The sequence below is a fragment of the Hemicordylus capensis genome, chromosome 4 (assembly GCF_027244095.1).
Source record: "Hemicordylus capensis ecotype Gifberg chromosome 4, rHemCap1.1.pri, whole genome shotgun sequence".
NCBI lineage: Eukaryota > Metazoa > Chordata > Lepidosauria > Squamata > Cordylidae > Hemicordylus > Hemicordylus capensis.
The window spans coordinates 175,764,400-175,784,367 of record NC_069660.1 but is presented as its reverse complement, the minus strand read 5'-3'; the positions used below and the strand labels follow the sequence as shown (position 1 = coordinate 175,784,367).

The 19,968-nt window shown below is 42.4% G+C and overlaps 1 protein-coding gene across 9 annotated transcripts in view; it reads left to right on the top strand.

Annotated features, from left to right (window-relative positions):
- The window catches only part of RALGAPA2 (Ral GTPase activating protein catalytic subunit alpha 2), a 343,889-nt gene that overhangs the window by 100,154 nt on the left and 223,767 nt on the right, over window positions 1–19,968 (top strand). For 8 of the 9 annotated variants that reach the window (XR_008306232.1, XM_053246346.1, XM_053246353.1 and 5 more), the window contains exons 15-18: window positions 167–404; window positions 7,739–7,903; window positions 13,179–13,319; window positions 18,798–18,965. Coding sequence is in view for 8 of the 9 variants with exons in the window: in XM_053246346.1 (XP_053102321.1) it covers window positions 167–404; window positions 7,739–7,903; window positions 13,179–13,319; window positions 18,798–18,965 (712 nt within the window). In the remaining variant the exon portion in view is untranslated. The remainder of the gene's footprint in view (window positions 1–166; window positions 405–7,738; window positions 7,904–13,178; window positions 13,320–18,797; window positions 18,966–19,968) is intronic. The other variant, XM_053246348.1, reaches the window with a different exon arrangement.

Genomic DNA, 19,968 nt, shown 5'->3' with positions numbered 1-19,968 from the left:
GCTCTCCTCTCCTAAATCAAATCAAATGATACATTTGCAATATGGATTGGCATTTCTACTGTGACCGATCTTTTGTGTGTGTATTTCCTTTTCTCTAGAAATCAACAGGTTTCAAATTCTAGATGGGGAGTCATTTTGTTCCTCCTTTCTTGTCTCCCCATCACAGACTCTTATCGTGGCTTGGGTCCGAGCAAATCTGAGTGTTTATATTTCTCGAGAACTCTGGGATGAATTGCTGCGTGTACTGTCATCCCTTACTGACTGGGAAGAGCTAATAACTGAATGGGCTAACATTATGGATTCTCTAACATCTGTTTTAGCGAGAACAGTGTATGGTGTTGAAATGACCAGTTTGCCACTGGATAAGTTAAGTGAGCAAAAAGAGAAAATACAAAGAGGAAAAGGTAAATCTTGTTTCAATGACAATTGTTTCAATTGTGTGTTTTTAAACTTTTGGAGGCTTTAGGTTTGGCCGGCTGTGTCAAGGGAAAAAAGATTATTTTGTCTGTTGCCCTTTCCAAAGCCCAGCGCTCTTTGATTTCTCTAGTGTTGACCTCCGTTCTGTAAGCCAGCTATTGCTGTTACTAAGCCTACATGCTCCTACTGTTGTGCCCAGCTCCAAAAGAGAAGCATTTCAAATTCATACATTAATGAACTGGTTACCATTTTATCTTCTTTATATATAAAAGGCTTAGGTGGTGCCTGGCAAATGGTGTGTGACAAGCCCCACCCACACAGTGCTTTACCAATCGGTGGTAACGGATCAGGAACACCCTGGTGGATTTAGGCAGGGCAGTGGGAACAGGGGCTCACTTAGGTCATTTTGGCACCTGGACCACCTCAGGGGGGAAGCCCCCAGACGTGAGGTCCCCCCTTGGTGCAACCCCCCCCCAAACCTACTTTTAGAGGCCTCCTGCAGCCTCCCCACTGAACTTCCCTTAAAAAAATTTTTTTTTCAGCCACTGTGTGGCTGAGGGGTAGCTGCCAGGGGTGTGTGTGTGAGCCCAGCCGTCGTCCCCCCCCCCCCCGTGGCAGCAGCGACCACTGGAGCCTGGGTGACCTGCCATTTGGCCCAGTGTATCTAACTAACTGCGAGGTGCCCCTGTGCAGTTGTGAGAGATTGTCACAATCCTGGCTTGTGGGTGTAGGAGGAGCCCTCCCTGGACCTCAGAGGCTATCTGTCTATCTATCTATCCATCTATCTATCTATCTATCTATCTATTATTTAAGAAAATTTATACCGCCCTTCCAAAAGGCCTGGGTTCCCAAGGTCCGGGGCTTAGAGTGCCACGGATCGGGAATTCCATATGCAGATAGGAAAGAGGAGCCTGTGATGGTTAAGGTCAGTTGGAATGCAGCTATTACTGGGGGGAAGATTGTAGAGGAGAGAAGAATCTATATAAAAGGATAGTGGGCAGGGGTCTGCAAAGAGAGGGGTTGTGAGGGAGGAAAGATCCCCTTCAGGAGAGGGAGGCTGCCACTGTGCAAATTAGATGAGAAAACAAGATGAACTAGATTAGTTAACTCAGGAAGGAAGAGAGACAGAGAAAGAAAGAAAGAAAGAAAGAAAGAAAGAAAGAAAGAAAGAAAGAAAGAAAGAAAGAAAGAAGAGAGGGGAAGAAAGACAGAGAGGAAGAGTGAGCGGAGGGAGAGAGCACAAGAAGGGAGAGGAAAAGAGAAAGAAGCAACCAAGAGGGGTGAGGGGGATGGAAGCAATGTGATGGAGGAGGAGGAGCAGCAGAGGCACAGCTCAAGTGAGGGTGAGGAGCAGGAGCACAGCTCTGAGGTGAGGGGGCTGTGGCAGGGGTGAGGGGAGCAATCAAGTACTAGCACGCATATGCTTTGCGCAGGTTAAGCTAGTATGACTTAATTTTCATTCTGTAATTGGTATTATGTGACTCAGAGAAAATGAGTTCAGGAAAAAAATAGGCATATACAAAATAGTGCTTTTGAGCAGAGCCACTTTGGATTCTCCAGTATTAATAGAATTAAAAGACTTCATGCAAAATTAGGTGACTTCCAGATTTCTTGAATTTGATCAACAGCCAACTAAACCTGAAATCATCAGAATACCAATCTTAAAAGCTTTTGGAGTAAGAGTTGATTATATGTAGCCTTCATAAATACAAAAACAGGGCAGCCTCCAGGTTTCATGAGGCCTTTTGCAAACTTCTCTCTGTGGGCGCCCTCCTACCTGGGTGGGCACGATAATCACATAAGAGTTATGGACACAAAGGTGGTTTCAGGAATCATGGTAGCTCTTCCGAAGGACCCTGGGCCTTCAGCAGCTGCCCAACAACACTAATCCCTGTCACTGTCCCAGTACCAAAATACAGTATCTTCAGATTGACTGCAAGCAAATAGTGTGTATGTTACTTACCCATAAGTCTTGGAAACTTATGGCTGGAACTTATGTCAGTTCTATATCAATCAGTATGTTCAAATTAACTGCATAAAGTGAGCGAATAAATAGTTTAGCCACCTGCTGATACACCCATTGCACTTTCCTGATGCTGTAATGCTCTGTGTGCAAGCGGAAGTCCTAAACTTGAAATCTTATGTGGATTGTCATGAGTTGAGAGACTCTTCATACACCGTTGTACAAAGTGAAGTTCCTCTTTCCCTATTCTTGTCTTCCTAAAAGCTAATAGAATTTGAGTTGAGACTCTCCAGCATCTATGAGCAATTTTTCTTCTGACACATTAAAATATAAGTGAAGAGTTAACCTTATTGCATGTCCTCATTCAAGTAACTATCATTTGAAGTCTCTTAGGTTTACCCACATTTACTATATAACTCTTGAGATGAGCTATTTTCAAAAAGAACAATTCTTAGAGGACTACTGTCGATAATTGGAAAAATTCTAATGTATGGAAATCTGGGAGATCATGTAATGAGATTGGCTAAAGAATTATGCAGTTTCCAAAAGTAATTTGAAGGGCCCCCCACTTTTAAAAATTGATTTTTTATTTTATTTTGTGTTTTCAGAAGTTATCAGTTTGTATAGCTGAGAGGACTATAGCAGTTCTTTTATTAACTGTGCCATGTTTGTGTTTTCATTCTTTCTCCTCCATATATTTTGTTTTAAAATCTAGGGCTATGAAATCTAAAAGTTTTGAAGATTTTTGTTTTTGTTTTAACCAACTGATTAACATAAATAATCTTGTCGGTGTACGTGATATTTTTAAACTGGTTAATGGGTACACATTTTTTCAACAAAATAGACATGCAAATAATAATGGGCAAAGTCCACTGGGAAGTTTCCCGGAACAAACTCCATTGAAATGTATGGGAGCTATTCTTTTATATAGCTCTCATTCATTTCAGCATGATTTATGCTGGATAACTCTATGATAGATTTTTAAATTTATATTCTACCTTGGTTTTGTCATGAAAATCAAGATGGCGTACATGCGGTTCTCAAGCAGTCATCCATCCATCCATCCAGGCACTTACCAGACTTAGCCCTGCTCAGCTTCAGCAAGGTGAATATCATGTGCTCTCAGACTATGCCCTAAAACTTATAATCTCTGTAGGGATCCATGGGCCCTCACAACTGGGTTTTCTGCGCCTGTGTAGGAGGCCCGAGGAGGAATCTATAGCTCCGTTTAGGTGCTCTTCGACCCTTTAAGGCATAGTTATACCGGAGCCTACAAAGCTGGCTGTAGAGCGCCTCCCTCTTCTGTTCCTTCTTGTCCACTGTTTGTGCTGACTCGTGAAGGACCTGGCTCCTGATCCCTCATTCCTGTGAGAAAGTGAATATTGTTGTTTGGATTGTTTTCTTGGTTTTGACTTGGCCTGTTTTCTGACAACTCTTTATCTGACCTTTTCTGTGCTTGACCTGGACTGTATTTTGGACTATTCTTCTTTCTCTCGGATTTACTGTTCTATTTGGATTGTTTGACTCTGACTGTTTTTGATTACTCTCTTGGCTTGTGTTCTGGACTTGGTGTTCCGACTCTGATTTGGCTGACCTTGGATAGTTTTTTTGGACTTGGCTATCTCTGCTCCTAAAAGTTTTTAAAGATGTGTGACCTGCAGAGGCACTATGCTCTCTTCTGACGGCCATGCTGACTGCTCTATATGTTTGAGGGATAGTCATAATACCTGCAAGGTCTGTTTGTCATTTAAGAAAAAGACCCGTTTAAGCAGGGAATTATGGCTGAAGGCCTCTTTGTATTAAAATATTCTCTGTCCAGGGACTCCGAGGCTGAGCCCAACATTGCTGCTGAAATCTGAGATGTCTACCCTCTCAGCGCCTGCCTTGGCGCCGACCTGTCAACGTCCACTGCTTCTGTAAGCATGGAATTTAGAAAGCCCTTGGAAAGAGGCCGAGAGCACTCCTGAAAACACTAAGGACGACTGGCACCGCTCGTTTACGGGAGAGCTGCAAAATAAGTGTGAAAAGTGTGCTTCAACCTCGACACTGGCCTCTACGCTCTCTGTTTTGCCAAAGTTGCACTCGGTGCCAGGCTCAGTGCCTAAGCCTCTGACTTCGTCTTCTGCCAAGTCCCCGTCACCTACCATGGTGCAGCCAGCCACCTCTTTTTCTCCTCGACCTTCTTCCTCTTCCAAGTCTTTGATCAGCTTTGGTTCCCGCTCCCTCGAAGTCAAGGAACCTAAGCATTCCAGGACATCCATTGACATCAGCACGCTCAACATTGACCCCATTGGTGTCAACTCCTACTCCTCTGACTCAGAGGCGTTCTACGTCTTCAACGCCTATGCCGCATCTTTCGGTGTCGACTTCTGCTGCGAGGAGCTTTCCTCCGCTGACTTGGTGACTTTAGCCCCAATGTCGACAGCACCCATGATGTCATTGGCACCACCTGTGCCAGCTTCTCCCAGCACCACTGCAACTGCTTTCCATCTCTCACCTGTTCATTTGGGGCCGCCTTCATCCATCGTCATCTCCCATGGTTTGATGGCTGCCCAGTCACCTCTCCGCCTTTCACTGCTGCAGCCTGCTATACCTTCTCTGGACTTTCGGGCTGTGGCAAACCTACTTCAGAGGAACTGGATCACCTACTCAGCTCTGCTAGCTCAATACCCTCAGGTTCTACTTTCAAAGGCTTTACCTTGTCCCAGGGTCTTGACACTTATGAATCCAGTTCATCTCAGCCTATTCCTAAGACCTCTATAGGTAGCCCATCCTCCTCAACACTAGCTTGCCCATCAGCTGTGCCCTGGAGGGAGCACTTCCACTTTTCAGCCTCTCATGTTCCTAGGGGCCCCCTGGACTATAGCAGCTCCCCAGAGGCCTTTGACCACCACATTTGAGGGCAAGGGAGTGTTTCCGCTCACACTCTCTTTACAATTTCCCAGCATTGCCATCTGACTTCAGAGAATGTAGACTGTGGAAATCGATGTGCCTCCAGGGGGCTCTTCCAACATCTCTTACTCTGGATCCTGCTGACCCTTTTAAATGTCCTGCCACACCGGCTACCCTTTTGAGGCCTGCTTTGCCAATGCTCAGGGCCCCACCGCCTACACCCGTGCTGCCAGTATTGCCTGCGCCTGAGCTCCCATCTGTGCCTGCGCCTTCTTGAGCTCCTGCTCCTCTGGAGGCCCTTGGTCCTTCAGCCCCTGTAATACTGTCTGTGCCTGGACAGCCTGTTCCTCCTGCAGTGCCTTGCCCCAGGACTCCATTGCCTGAGGATCCTGATACTGATGGGCAGTGTTCCCTCTAATTTTTATCACCAGTGACCGGAAAGAGTTTTGTTCTGGGCAGCACTATCAAGGCAATGTGCACACATAACACTCTCTCTCTCTCTCTCTCTCTCTCTCTCTCTCTCTCTCTCTCTCTCTCTCACACACACACACACACACACACACACACACACACACACACACACAATCATTTTTTAAAAAAAAAATTCCCCAGGCCTCCCAGAAAAAAATGTGCTGCACAATTTTTTAAAACCTTTTTTTACCCCACCTCTGGTGGCCCAGGCAACCTTGTTTCCCTCCTCTCCTTTGGCTATGCACGGATGCTTACCTTCACCTTCCACCTTGACAGGACATCCTTACAAGAGACGGGGGTCTGGTCCTAAACCATGCCCTTCAGACCCTCTCACTAACAGCGTGGAGGCTGAACTTTTAGACAAGGTGCTGTTAAATGAGAGAAAGTCCTCTACGAGACAGGACTATCTATGCAAATGGAAGCGTTTCACATCCTATGCATCTGTTCGGGGCTTTGACCTGCTTCAGGCTTTGATCCGCCAAATACTTCTCTACCTCGCCTCTCTCAAGTGTTTGAGGCTCTCCAATACCTCCCTTAAGGTTCATGTCGCTGTCATCTCGGCCTGCCACCTGGTCTGGGACAGCAAGTCAGCTTTTGTTCACCCTGACACTAAACGTTTTTTGAAAGGGATTAACAACCTGTACCCCCTGGAGTGGGCACCCGTTGAGCCTTGGAGTCTATCACTTGTGCTGTCCACGCTTACAGAGTCCCCCTTTGAACCCCTGTTGTCCTCTATGAAACTGCTGTGTCTAAAGACTGCCTTCCTTGTGGCCATTATGTCTGCAAGACATGTAAATGAACTTACAACTCTGAGGGCTGATTCCCCATATACTAAATTTTACCCGGACAAGGTGGTCCTGCATCTGGATCCTGCCTTTCACCCTAAGATCGTATTTGACTTTCACATAAACCAGGACATCGTGCTGCCTACATTCTTCTGTGGCCCATCTACACTCCTTGAACGTTCGTTCTGTGCATGCCCTGGATGTCACAAGGTGTCTCCTTTATTTTTTGAACCACACTAAGTCATTCAGGCAGTCAAACAAACTATTTGTCTCTTATATGGGGACAAGTAAAGGCCTTGCCATCTCAACACAAAGATTGTCCAACTGGCTGGTGCAACTGATTTTCTTCTGTTATAAGAAGCAAGACATTCATCTGCCCTCCAGAATTCAGGTGCATTCCACTAGGTTCATGGCTACCTCAGCTGCCCACATGTCAGGCATGTGAAGGATATTTACAGGGCAGCCACCTGGTCTTCAGACCTGCCCTTTGTCCGTCTCTACACTGTGGGCTTGCGTTTTGCTTCAAAGGCCAATTTTGGTTGGGCGGTTTTAAAGAAAGTACTATAACCTCTAGAACCCATCTCCCTTTTACAGGACCTAGTCACTCACCCAGTTGTGAGGGACCATGGATCCCTACAGAGATAAACAGGTTGCTTACCTGTAACTTCTCTGTGGGGATCCATGGTCACTCACAACACCCGCCTGACCGTCCCCTCTGCTAGCTTGACATGAACTATTTACTTACCTGTGCTGCTGTGGCTCGTCTGCTGTCTTCTTTATCTCTCAATGTCGTCAGTCCCTTCGCAGCGGCCAATTCAGGAACCGAAGGCTCTGCTATCACTACGCCTTAAAGGGACAGCAAGCACCTAAATGGAGCTATATATTCTTCTGCGGGCCGCCTGTGCAGGTGCAGAAGACCCAGTTGTGAGTGACCATGGATCCCCACAGAGATCATAAGTTACAGGTAAGCAGTCTTTGTTTTTGATGGCTGTACATCCCCTGAATCAAGAACCTGCTTGCCGTTTTAACACTACAACCTTCTTTATAAATAACAACTCCAATCTAAATGATATTAAGGGGTATTTATATCGTAGATCAATCAACTAATTAATCACACTAATTGAATGCATTTGTTCATTCTAAAATATGTTCATTTGGATCATTTTAAATATATTGGAATGATATTACCTCTATATCCCTCTTCTGAAAGGTGGTATTTTGGGACCTCAGAAGACAGCTGCAGTTGGAAGATCATTTTCTTTAAGCTGGAGAAATCATCCTGAAGTTGTGGAACCAATGAGGTTCAGGAGTGCTACTACCTCAGGAGTACCAGGAGTTGAGAAAGCAAGGAATATAGTGCGCCAAAGAGCAACAGGTTAGACACAGGCAATGTAATGTTCTAACTGTCTATCAGAAAATTAAGTCTTTCGTCTTTGTTTTTATAGTAACTGGAAAACATTTTCCCCAACCTGATATTGGATCCTTCACATGTTAGCTAGTCTCTAATCATTCTGTCTGTTTTTCTCATGGCTCCCCACATATGAGCCTGCACCTGTACATCTGTGATGCAGACAGAGCCTTCTTGAGGTCTGACAGCCCTTTTCTTTGGCTTGACATGAGTAAGAGAAGGGATCAAGTTCTTTCTGGGCTAATTTTCTTTGCCAGTGTAGATTTGAGGTGCCACTAGATCTTTGCTGTTCAGGTCAAGCGGGGATGGAAATCTTTTCAGTCAGTTGGTAAATTGAGTTTCAGACTTTGAGCACCCATTCCACTGCAGGACTTCTCTACATGATGCAAAAACATTATGGTGCAACAGGTTCTTAAACTGTATCGTATGTTGGTGGGAGAGAGAAACCCTGTCCACAAGAGTACTGAGATGGGGTTCTCATATCTCTGCATAAAAGTAATTGAGGGCACATTGGGCTTTGCCTACAGCCTTCTGGCAACAGCTCCAGGCTTGCTGTTGCAAGCCAATGTAGCAGACAAAATACTATAGACAAATCTCCATGCACATCTACACATCTAATTTACCCAACAGTAGGATTACATACCTTTTTATTAGTATGTATTATTATGTATTTTTTCCGAAAGTAAAATCTTAATACAGTTTCATTAACTCACTAGTCACCATTTTATTGGTACTTGTTCATGGCTGCAGTACATAGTAAGAGAGCCAGTGCGGTGGCTAAAAGTTTAAAGTGGCCAGTTAAAAAATTGCTTGGCTATGAACTCATTAAGTTACCTCTTGCTTCAAATTGACACAAATGGACCTTTCACAAATGGACAACTTGGTATAATGCAGCCACCAAGATGACATCTTTCAGACATTCCAACACAAAGTTTACTAAGTGGCTCATTAGCAAAGGAGGCAAATCACTTGCTCATAAACCTCTTGGTACATTCTGTCTGAGGAGAGGTTGAGAAATGAAATAATGGATGAGCCTGAAGCAATGTGGGAGAGAGGTGAAGGGAAAATTCACAGCAGCAGGGAGCCTGCTCTTTGGACAATAATCACCTTGTGACTTGAGATGCAACATTTTCCAGAAATGTTGAAGCCATGAGAAGAAACATATTTGAGCCCTGCCCCCCACTCCAAGAAGCAGAAATATTAGGAAGCATTGACAAAATGACCCTTCCCCCATTTCTTCTTCCTGTGGATGGGGGAGTGCATATAAGGATCTCTCTTAGCTATACTCAATAAATACTTATGCCACAATACATTTGTTAGTCTTTAAGTTGCTTAAGACTCTTCCATGTTTTCTGCTTTAACAGATTAAGATAGCCATCTCTCTGGAATAAGTCCTAAGAGTGTTGCTAGTTTAATAATTCTGTCAAATGCAATGGCAAAAATATTATCACTAGCTTTGAATCTTGGAGGAAGAAATGTGTAGCTATATGAATTGGCTGTAACAATATTATTTAATACTACTACTTTGCATTGGTAGGACAATTGTGAGTATTCAGAGTGCTTCACATAAATTAGCTTGTAATTCTTATTAGAAGATTCTACTAAAGTAGATCCATATTTTAAGATATAGGTATAACACTGCTTGAAAAATATTTCGTTCATTCTGGAACAGAAAATGTTTCAAAGGATTTCCCCCTTCCCCAATACTTTCTCATATGCCCAGTTTTTCCATTTCAGGCTTGGATGAGCAGAATATTTCCTCCTAAAAAACCTTTTATTTCCTCCCCCAAGGCCTTCTCTCCTCTCCATGCAACCATTCATCACCCTGAATTCAAGCAAGCCTTATTGCTCCCAAAACCAGCATGAGTGAAATTCCTTTTGGACATCAAACCTCTCTGACAAAAGCTGTTTTGAGCTGCATACAAACTGCCAGCCTCACCTTTATTCACTAAAGAACCACAATAATGCCCTTCCCAAATTCAGAGTGCATGGGAAGAATTGAAATAGGAGCACTGTCTCTGTAGAGAGAGTGGGCTTTCCCAAAGCTGTACAGACCAACTGTAGCTTACCCTTTAAGCACACAACCCTTCCAGTCAATTATAGAGAATCAAAATAGTTTAAAGAGATAAGTGGTGTAGTGGGGAGTGGAACAAAACTTCTAGGGGTTGTGTGTGTGTGTTTAAAGTTACATCTACTACTAGAAGTAGATGTAACTTCTACTACATCTACATCTAGTACAGGAGAGGAGAGCTGGTCTTGTGGTAGCAAGCATGACTTGTCCCCATAGCTAAGCAGGGTCTGCCCTGGTTGCATCTGAATGGAAGACTTGATGTGTGAGCACTGCAAGATATTCCCCTCAGGGGATGAAGCCGCTCTGGGAAGAGCAGAAGGTTTCAAGTTCCCTCCCTGGCTTCTCCAAGATAGGGCTGAGAGAGATTCCTGCCTGCAACCTTGGAGAAGCCGCTGCCAGTCTGTGAAGACAATACTGAGCTAGAGAGACCAATGGTCTGACTCAGTATATGGCAGTTTCCTATGTTCCTAAGTATTTACTAAAAATTTACCAAAGTGTTCTGTATAACCTTCTGCCAGGTCTAATTGGCTCTTGGTTATGCTGATAAAATCCTCATCTGGTAGAAGACTTGCTGGATAAGAAGAGACCTTAAACCAGTCTTTTAAAAAAATTGTGTGGGTGGTTCACATCATGTTTGGGCAAAGACTAGGGGCCATAGGAAGAGCCCACCAATTCCCCCATAGGATGTCACAATAATATCTCAAATTGTGACTTCAGGAACAATCTGGAATCTCCCTCTGCAGATGCTTTTCATGCTCTTCCTTTTGTTCCTGCCCACCATCACAAATGTTCAGTTTACCACTCTGCAAGCCTTTGTTCTAGGCAGGGATGGTTCTAAACCCCTTATGCTCCAAAGCAATCATAGTATCTTTCAAGATTTGAATTCAGCAGGACTGAGAGGTAAATGTGCCCACTCATTATATTGTATTCCTTAACTCGTTTGTTCTAATGGTACCTGATTACCAGATATAGGCCCAGTTTTCTGGTACTTATCCTGGTAAATGACTGCCTTTTTTGCCTTTTAGGAGAGTTAGTGTGTTAAAATGTCTTTACTGTGCACAAAGCTGTCCTAGGGTTGTCTTGCATATAGACAAACTTTTTCTGTTTTGTTTGCCTTGTGAACCGCCCAGAGATGTGAGGTTTGGGCGGTATAAAAATATGTTAAATAAATAAATGCAGCATTAAAAGATGTGACGTGGGCCATAGCTACCAGCATTGAAATGAACACAGGCTCTTGCATCTCCGGGGCTCTGCCATCTGCCCCTTACCTTCTCTCCACTTCTGCAACTTGCTGATGCAGCCACTATTTGTCTCCTCACCTCTTCTGCTTCAGAGCCAGTTCACACAGCAGTGGAGGGATGTTCCATGGCTTTTCTTCTCACTCAAACAAGGAGTGAGCCAGCTACAAAATGGAAGGCATGCATTGCCCTGATCCTAATCTGAGTACATATATGCTCTCCATTTTGTAACCGATCGTACAGCAGCTAAGAGTTCTATGGCTTCTCTCTTTGTTCAAGTGAGGAGAGAAACCGTGGAAGTGTCACGCCCTCGATCTCAGATAGCGAGGAGGAAGGGAAGGCTGACAGCCTTTCAGCCGATGCGGGGGTGCCTGAGGGGCAGAGCCCAGCTGTCAGTTCCCAAGAGATGGCTGAGGAAGGTCCGGCTGATGTTTCGGAGCAGGCATTGCAGTCTGGGGCAGCGGAGAGAGCGAGGGACAGACTGGAGGATGAGCTGTGCGGGCAGTCCCCACTGACTCTACAGCAACTGCATGTCACAAGGCGGAGAGCACAGCTGGAAACTATCAGGAGGAGTAAATGCCTCTTGCAAAGGGCTGATAAGCCTTGAATCCCTGCCAGCTGAGAGTTATCAGCTTGGACTATAAAGCACGTCAGCAGCTTTCTGTTAGCTGCTGGAAGACAACATTTGTCAACCCTCGTGTTGACAGCTTTCAGCCCGAGCCTGATATAAAGAACTATTCCGAGCCGTGTTACGTTTCTGCAGCCCAGTTTGTATTGTGGACTATCTTCCTGGACTTCTCTTCTGGGTGGCCAGATTGCTGACAGGAACCACCACCCCTGCATCACTTTGCAAACTGGCTACTGAGCAGCAGGGATGAGGAGCAGAGGAGCAGGAGGCAAGTGGCAGGGGGAGGAGCAACTGCAGGGGTAAATTTAAAAAATAAAGTAAAAATAAAGTGAAATATTTTCACAGCACCAAAATTTAAAGAGCCTCCCATAATGTTCATTTATTGAACACAAGCCCTTGTTGTCCTTGCTACATCCCTGGATGTGATCTTATGTTTAAATGCATTTTCTCTACACTTTAATCCTTGCATTCATGTCCCTGTCTTGCTGTTTCCTTTCTACTTCAGCACTGCTTCCTCTTCACTCTCTGTACTGGATATCTTGTTTCTAAATACTCTTGTTTGCATCACTGCATTTAGTGTGTAGATTGCTCACGCACTTGAGGCATTTTGATTGTTTTACCTGAAATATATCTCAGGAAGCCTCTGATACACTTTGTTGTATCAAGCAATATTGCCACATTTTTATGGCTGGCTCCCTTCTGGCTGGGTCCCTGCTGCATGACAGGCAAAACATTCAGCAGGTCAAGCTTTTCATCACTACATCTCAATGCTAGAAAAAGCTTCAGTTGTTGAATTTCTGCTTCTCATGGAACTACTACATCAAATGTTTCTACTTGCACAAACCTACTTCTACAAATCAGGTGAGGAAAGCTTCCAATTATAGTTCTCTGTTTGAGAAAAGGGGCTTACACTTTTAATAGAAGTCATAATTAAATATGAATATAAATAGAATCTAAAAATATTTTTTATTTATTATTGGAGTTATTTGGCCTGAAAACTGATATACAAATATCTCCCAAGGCTCAGTACAACCTATCTAGTGTGAGTTTCAACAAACTGATATATTTAAACAGTAACATCTTCAGTGAATAATACATAGTCTTGTAGATTACATACCTTATTGAATTCCTGTTGCGTTATTAACTGACAATATCAGAACAATAATGTATTGGGTTCATGGGAATTCATGCTTAAGAGATTTCTCAGTTGCTTTCCTCTTTAAAAAAAAAAGCAATATCCTATTAAAACAAAATATTTCACTACTGTTTTGATTTGACTTTTGTTAATTTATTTTTTCCTGGAAGCTAAGCGAAGCCAGTCTATCAGCAACTGTGCTCATCTCTATGAGGCTTTGCCAACCACTAAAAGTGTACCTCTTCTCCTTCATACTGTGAGCTCTCTCTTACCTGGTATCTCTTATGCTTACTACTCTCACACGCTTTCAGGTATGATATTTAAAGCTGTCATGTTTCTAAATATTCTGTATTTTTGCACTACCTTACGTATAAAATTCTGAACATCAGTATTTTATAGTATTGTACTTTGGATGAAAATGGTTGTGTTATATTGAAGTTCTACCCGAAAAGCAAACATCTATAATGTAAAATGCTAGATAGTGGCACAGCAGCTTCCATTCTTCAACAGTCTTTGAGGCAAGATGACAAGGGAAGGAAAGAAAATGTTAAAGGAGTATAGGTGAGCAGAGGCTGAATGGATTTTTTTGCATCTGCCTTCTCTACAGAAGATACAGGACAAACACCTATACCTCAAATAACCGTCACAGGGAGGGAATCTGAAGAACTAAATCAAAAGTGACAAGATGATGATCTAGGGCATATTGAAAAAATTAACACCTCTGTGACCAGATGACATACTCCTTAGAGTTCTTAAAGAACTTAATTGTCAAATTACTAATCTTCTAGCAAAAAATATCCTTAAATCAGACTCTTTGCCAGAGAACTAGAAGGAAGCCTGTGTAACAGCAATTTTAAACAGGGATCCAGGGAGGATCCAGGGGAATTACAGGCTTGTTAGCTTAGTATTTGTCCCGGGTAAATTGGTGGAAAGCATAATTAAAGATAAAATAATTAAACATAAAGAAGATCAAACCTTGCTGAAGGAGAATCAGCATGGGTTCTTTGAAAGTAAATTCTGCTTTACTAAATTTGTAGACTTTTTTGAAAATGTCAGCAGCCATGTGGTTGAAGGTGATCTGGTTGACATTAGATAGATCTTATTATGGTAGTTGACCAGAAACAGTTCAAAATTAAAGTTCATAGTAGGCATATAGTCAGTACAGTCATTCTATCAAACTAACCTCATTTATTGACATTGTATACTTGGACTTTCTAAATGCTTTCGACAAAAGCCCTCATCAAAGGCGCCTGAGACCTTAGCAATCTTGGGATAAGAGGACAGGGTCCTTTTATGGATTGGTAAACTGGTTGAAGAACAGGAAGGAGATAGTAGAAATATACTGACAGTTTTAATAATGGAGGGAAATAAGAAGTGGGGTCCTCCTAGGATCTGTATTGTCGCTGGTGCTTTTTAAGCTATTTGTACATGATCTGGAGTTTCATGTAAACAGCAAAGTGGCCATGTCTATAGATGATATCAGACTATTCAGGCTGGTAAAAACCAAAACAGATTTTAAAGAGCTCCATATGGATCTCTTCAAATGGGGTGAATGGGTAACCTGATGATCCTTGACATGGTCCCAGTTGTGAATACAACTGGGATCTGTGCCTGTGCAGTACCCTTTTTGAAATGATTCATTCCAAAATGATTCATTCCGCACAGCGCTCTGGCTCTGTTCCCTTTTGAGCATGGTGATTGGAAAGGGCAGTTAGAGCATCACTATCCTTAGTTCCTTTCCCAACCACCACCCAGGTAACATTGGGTGGGGACACGGACAGTTTCTTTCTCTGGTATTTGTCAGTTTGTCACCTCAAGTTCCAGGAAAAAGTGAGAAAATGTTTTCATTGGTTTTTGCTCTCTTCACAGGGCACTTTTACTATTTGTTAATGACTGAAAAGAAAACTTATAAGAGGTGTGGGAAGTGTCAATCTGTTCTCCCCTGCTCAGATCGGCACACACTGTGCCTACTCTATTTGGGAGAAGAGCACAAAACTGATCTTTGCAACATTTGTTTATCTTTTTCAAAACAAATGAGGAAAAATAGAGAACTGTGCTTAAAAACGCTCTTTACAGTTTAGCTTTGTGCCCCTCCAGTTCTTCAGTGTTGACTCCGGCCAAAACCTCAACATTGACATAAATGCAGAAGGGAACCTTGGCCAAAACACTTCCACACTGAATATTGTTCTTCAATATTGAGGTTGGCTGGGATTTCCTAGGTCAATTACGTCCTTGACCTAGCAGTCCCAATATCAAAGGTTTTTATGTCGGGAACCTCGATGCCAATAGACTCTTTTGCGTCGGTGCCTAGGAACTAAGTCCTCTGTAACTTTGACACAAGATGCATACTCAGTATCCACAACCTATTCTAATAGGGGAGACCCTGATGACATGGTCATAGAGGTACCTAAAACACCCACATTGTCCCCTACTGCACACCACACAGAGCTACAAGGTGAACATCATAGACTTCTTCAATGGAAATCTGACCAGTCATGGCGTGGGCATGCTTTCTGCTACAGTCCCCTGCAACCTTTATCATCGCAGTGGTGTGCTCACAGCAGGGGGTATTTTTAATTTTGGAGAAGAGTCTGTTCAGTGTATTCTCTTGTCTCGCATTCTTCCTTTAGCATATGCCTGCATGGGAGCATTATGGTCAGCCTATGCGTGCCATGTGCTTTCAAGATACTGTCAGAGATGAGGAGGTCTTTATTCATCCTAGGGAGGTGTGCTCACGATTAGTGACATCACTTATGTGAACAACCAGTGGGGCACTGTGTCACAACTCTTGTGCAGTCTAACTCTGAAAATGTGGGACTAGCATATATAGTAAGGAGTTCATCCTGTAGCGATTCACTATAAGGGCACAGACAGTGCTGAAGCCAATACACTAAGCTGAGTGGTCCATCACTTGGATGCTCATGAATGCAGCCTTTCTATAGAATACCTTCAGATCATTTTCAACTTGTGGGGAATCCCAGATGTAGACTTGTTTGCCTTGGAAGACAATGCAAAATGTGCTCACTTCTGCTCAAGAGCAGGTGTAGATGCAGGATCTGTGGGAGATACTTTTCTCCTGTCATGGGGCAGGACTCTGTACTATTTTTATCCACTGCATCCACTGATTTTGCGTGTATTGAACAAGATACTGCACCATGGAATGGATTGTACCCTGATCACGCCAAACTGGCCTTGGCAGACATGGTACCTGACAATTCTGAGACTATTGAAAGGAAGGGAAAAGGCCTTGTCAGATCTTTCCATGCATGGCAGGAAAGTTCTTCATCCAGACATTCAGATGCTGATGGATCTGCGGCCAGTGAGGCCTTGTAAGAATAGATTTTATTTAATGAAAAGAAGGCTTCTACTAAGAAACTTTATGCTGCTAAATGGAAAAGGTTTTTCCTATATACAACAGTGCATTCTTTTCCCCATTCACAGCTACAGTCCTGCAAATCCATATCTATCTATCCAGTCTGAGATTGTCAGGATTATCTAACTCTTCACTTCGAGTACATTTAGCGGCAATTTCTAGCTGTCATGGTGGAGTTGACACTGGCACAGTTTTCTCTTGCTCTTTATCTAAAAATTTTCTGAAGGGGAGAATCTATATCCATCAGTCAGGAAGCCAGTCAGTCAATGGAGGTTATCTTTCGTTTTGGTAGGTCTTATGAAACGACCGTTTAAACCCCAGCTGCTACATTGCTTAAGTTCCTATCCATAAAGACGGCCTTCCTGATAGCAGTAACATCTGCACGTGGAGTTAGCGAGTTGAATGCTCTACATTCAGAAACACCCTGTGTTCGCTTCCACAAGGATAAGATTTGCGCTTTATTCCAAAAATCATACTAGTTTTCACACCAACCAGGTCATAGTGATTCACAGTATGATCTGGAGAAGTCATTACATACCTTAGATGTGTGTAGAGCCTTAGGCTTCTATCTAGATAGGACATGTCCTTTTTGAAAAGATACGGGTCTCTTTGTTTCCTATAGAGAGCATAAGAAAGGTAAAAAAATTACACGACAACGTCTGTCGCATTGGATTGTATCAGCCATAGCAGAAGCTTATAAGTGCCAGGATAAAGACCCACCTGGTGATATCAGGGCTCATTCTACTCGAGCCATAGCTTCTTCTGCTGCTATTCCTTCCGGCATGTCTATGGAAGAGTTTAAGAGAGCTGCCAGGTGGTCTTCTGAACACCTGTTTTATCAAGCACTACGCAATGGACCAACAATCCACATATGATGTTGCGTTTGGTAGGGGTGTCTTGAAGCAAATTCTAACATAGCTTACCATACAGATAAGTCCAAAGTCTGCCCACCTCCAGGGTTGAGCTTGGTAATTGCCCAGTTGTATGAATACAACCAGGATCACGTCAAAGATAAAACAGGTTGCTTAACTGTAACAGATGATCCTTGAGCGATCCAGGATATTCACACATCCCACCCATCATCACTGCTACTCTGGAGGATGGATTTTTGAGTTATATATGGCTTGTTCACTCACTTGTTTTCTCACTTACGTTATCCAGTTTTCTCAGTTACCTTATCCACTGTGTGTGTGTGTAATATCCCATTCCATGGCATAGTTACAGATTATTAAGCAGGTATACCAGTAATGATTTTAACAGTAGGGGTAGCATTTTAAAGATTTTATGAAAATTATAAAATATTAAAATAACATTGCAAACAGTAGAAAATAGCTAGTGTGACAAGCTATAAAACTTATATTATCCTATTCAGTGGAACACAGAGAGGAAACAATTCAAAACTGCAGTAACTTGAGAAAAAGTACATTGTCTGTGAGAGAGAAGGCACTTGGGACTAGGCAGCTATGTATTTAGCATGACTGAGGGAAACAAAGAACCTCCACAGAGAGAATATGATGATGGGGAGAGCCTAACCTCTTTAGGATCTACATATGGGCCCAAGGAAAAATTCACTAAGTACTCTAATATCCACAGCTTTTTACCTCATCCATTACTAGCCCCTTAAATACATTTTAAAAATCTCACCTTTGGCCTCCCCACTTCCTGCTTCCTAACCCTAACTCTCATCCTTTACATTATGGTTATATACATTATCCAAGACACTTGAGCCCCATTCAGATATTTTGAAAAGTGCTTCTGTTGCCGTGTGCAGGGGCATGAAGGGGGAGGAAGTCCCACCCCACCATGTCAATCACCCACATACTACACTGCACAGCGGGGCTTGTCTGAAGAATGAAGAGACCTAAGCTTGATGGCGGGCACATATGTGATTGCGAGGCTGGGTTGATCCAGCCTCACAATGATGGAAGTGCCCGCTATCACACTTGGGGCTCTTCCTTCTTCAGACAAGCCCCTCTGTAAGCGTGAGCAATGGGGCATGAGTGTGACTGACATGGTAGGGTGCGAGTTCCTCGTGTAGACAGCTGCAGCAGTGCAGTTTTAAACATCTGAATGGGGCTTGTGTTTTCACTATAAACTGATGAGAGGGAACACAATTTGCAGTGGAGGAAAAGTAGGCAAATTGGACTTAAACCTTTCCCTGCATGTCACTTGTGACCTGCAAATCATGACCCTTCCCATTGCTTTGCAGCAGAGAAGTGAAGACTGAGGCTCCCAGAACTATGTTTGCCAACGAACATATAGATTAATCCTAAATGATAATTAACTTTTTCAATATGTTTATTAATTGATAATGAGGGATTATTGATTATATGAATGTCACACCCCTTTATTCATGTTAGGCGCGGGCATTTGTAATTTATTTATGTTTGAAATACTTTTCTATCAATATCTATAGAAGTTGAAGAATATCCACAATCAGAAAATGGAACAGGAACTGAATACCAGCAATCAGAAAACTTAGCAGGAACCGAATATAATGGTCCATTTTTAGATCAGGAGCAATTAACTCGAAGCAGTAGCACCTCTGATATCAGAGACCAATGCAATTCTGATGTTTTTCAAGGTAATTTTGAAAAATAGGAACTATTTAAGTATATTCTTTTTAAGTGTCTTTGTGAGGAAGAATTCTATGAACTTATGGTCATGCCTATGGTCATGCCTAAGGTCCATTATGCATCAGTTGTCATGTTTTTATAGCTCTGCCCATTTTTTTTTACTATGCCTACTGTTTTGGTTGTATTATCTACAAGCAGCATCCTAGCATTTTTACAAGGAAATCTGATTTTTCATCAAAATGTTAGATATGTGACTTAAAGTAAAGATTAACAGACCTGCCAGATGTTAGTATTCTAAGCTGCAAATAAGACTGCCCTAGTGCTTCAGTGGTGTTCATTATTGAAATAAATAAATAATTAACAAAAATAACTTGTTCAGCCTATGAGGGGGGGAAAAGTAGTCTCAATTTACAAGCGTTACGAGTTTCTGCAAGGATGCCATGGAATTGGAGTTCCTTTTAAACAACTGTTTTCTTAAAAATCAATGGTCATATCACTTTAGATAATATTTCAAACCATAACAGAAGCACAACTGTACTGAATTAAAGTTAAGAATTGCCCTAAACATTTGATCTTTATTGAAAAGGAATATGGTAATTAATGTTTTAATTTGAAATTTAACCAACCTCTGCTATGGTACCAAAAATAGTTATCCCTTGAAAGTGTTCTGTCACCTTAATTTCAAAGAGGACTTAATTACTGTCAATTAGAAAAAAATCTGGTTATCTCGTTTTTAAAAATATAGGCTGTGTTTCATTTATATTTGGTTACTCTTTCCCCTTAATAATGCTTATGTAATCCAACTTTTTATACTGTTTAAGAGACTTGCCAAATATAGACATTCCCCTATAGTATTACTATGATTGCTCTGTGTGTGTGTGTGTGTGTGTGTGTGTGTGTGTGTGTTTTAGAAAGATGTTATTGTTAGTGTTGAGTTGTTAATTCTTGTATTTCTTGAATTTAGGATTTTAGTTCTTTTTTATTATTTTAAAATCTCCCTTTGCACTTCAC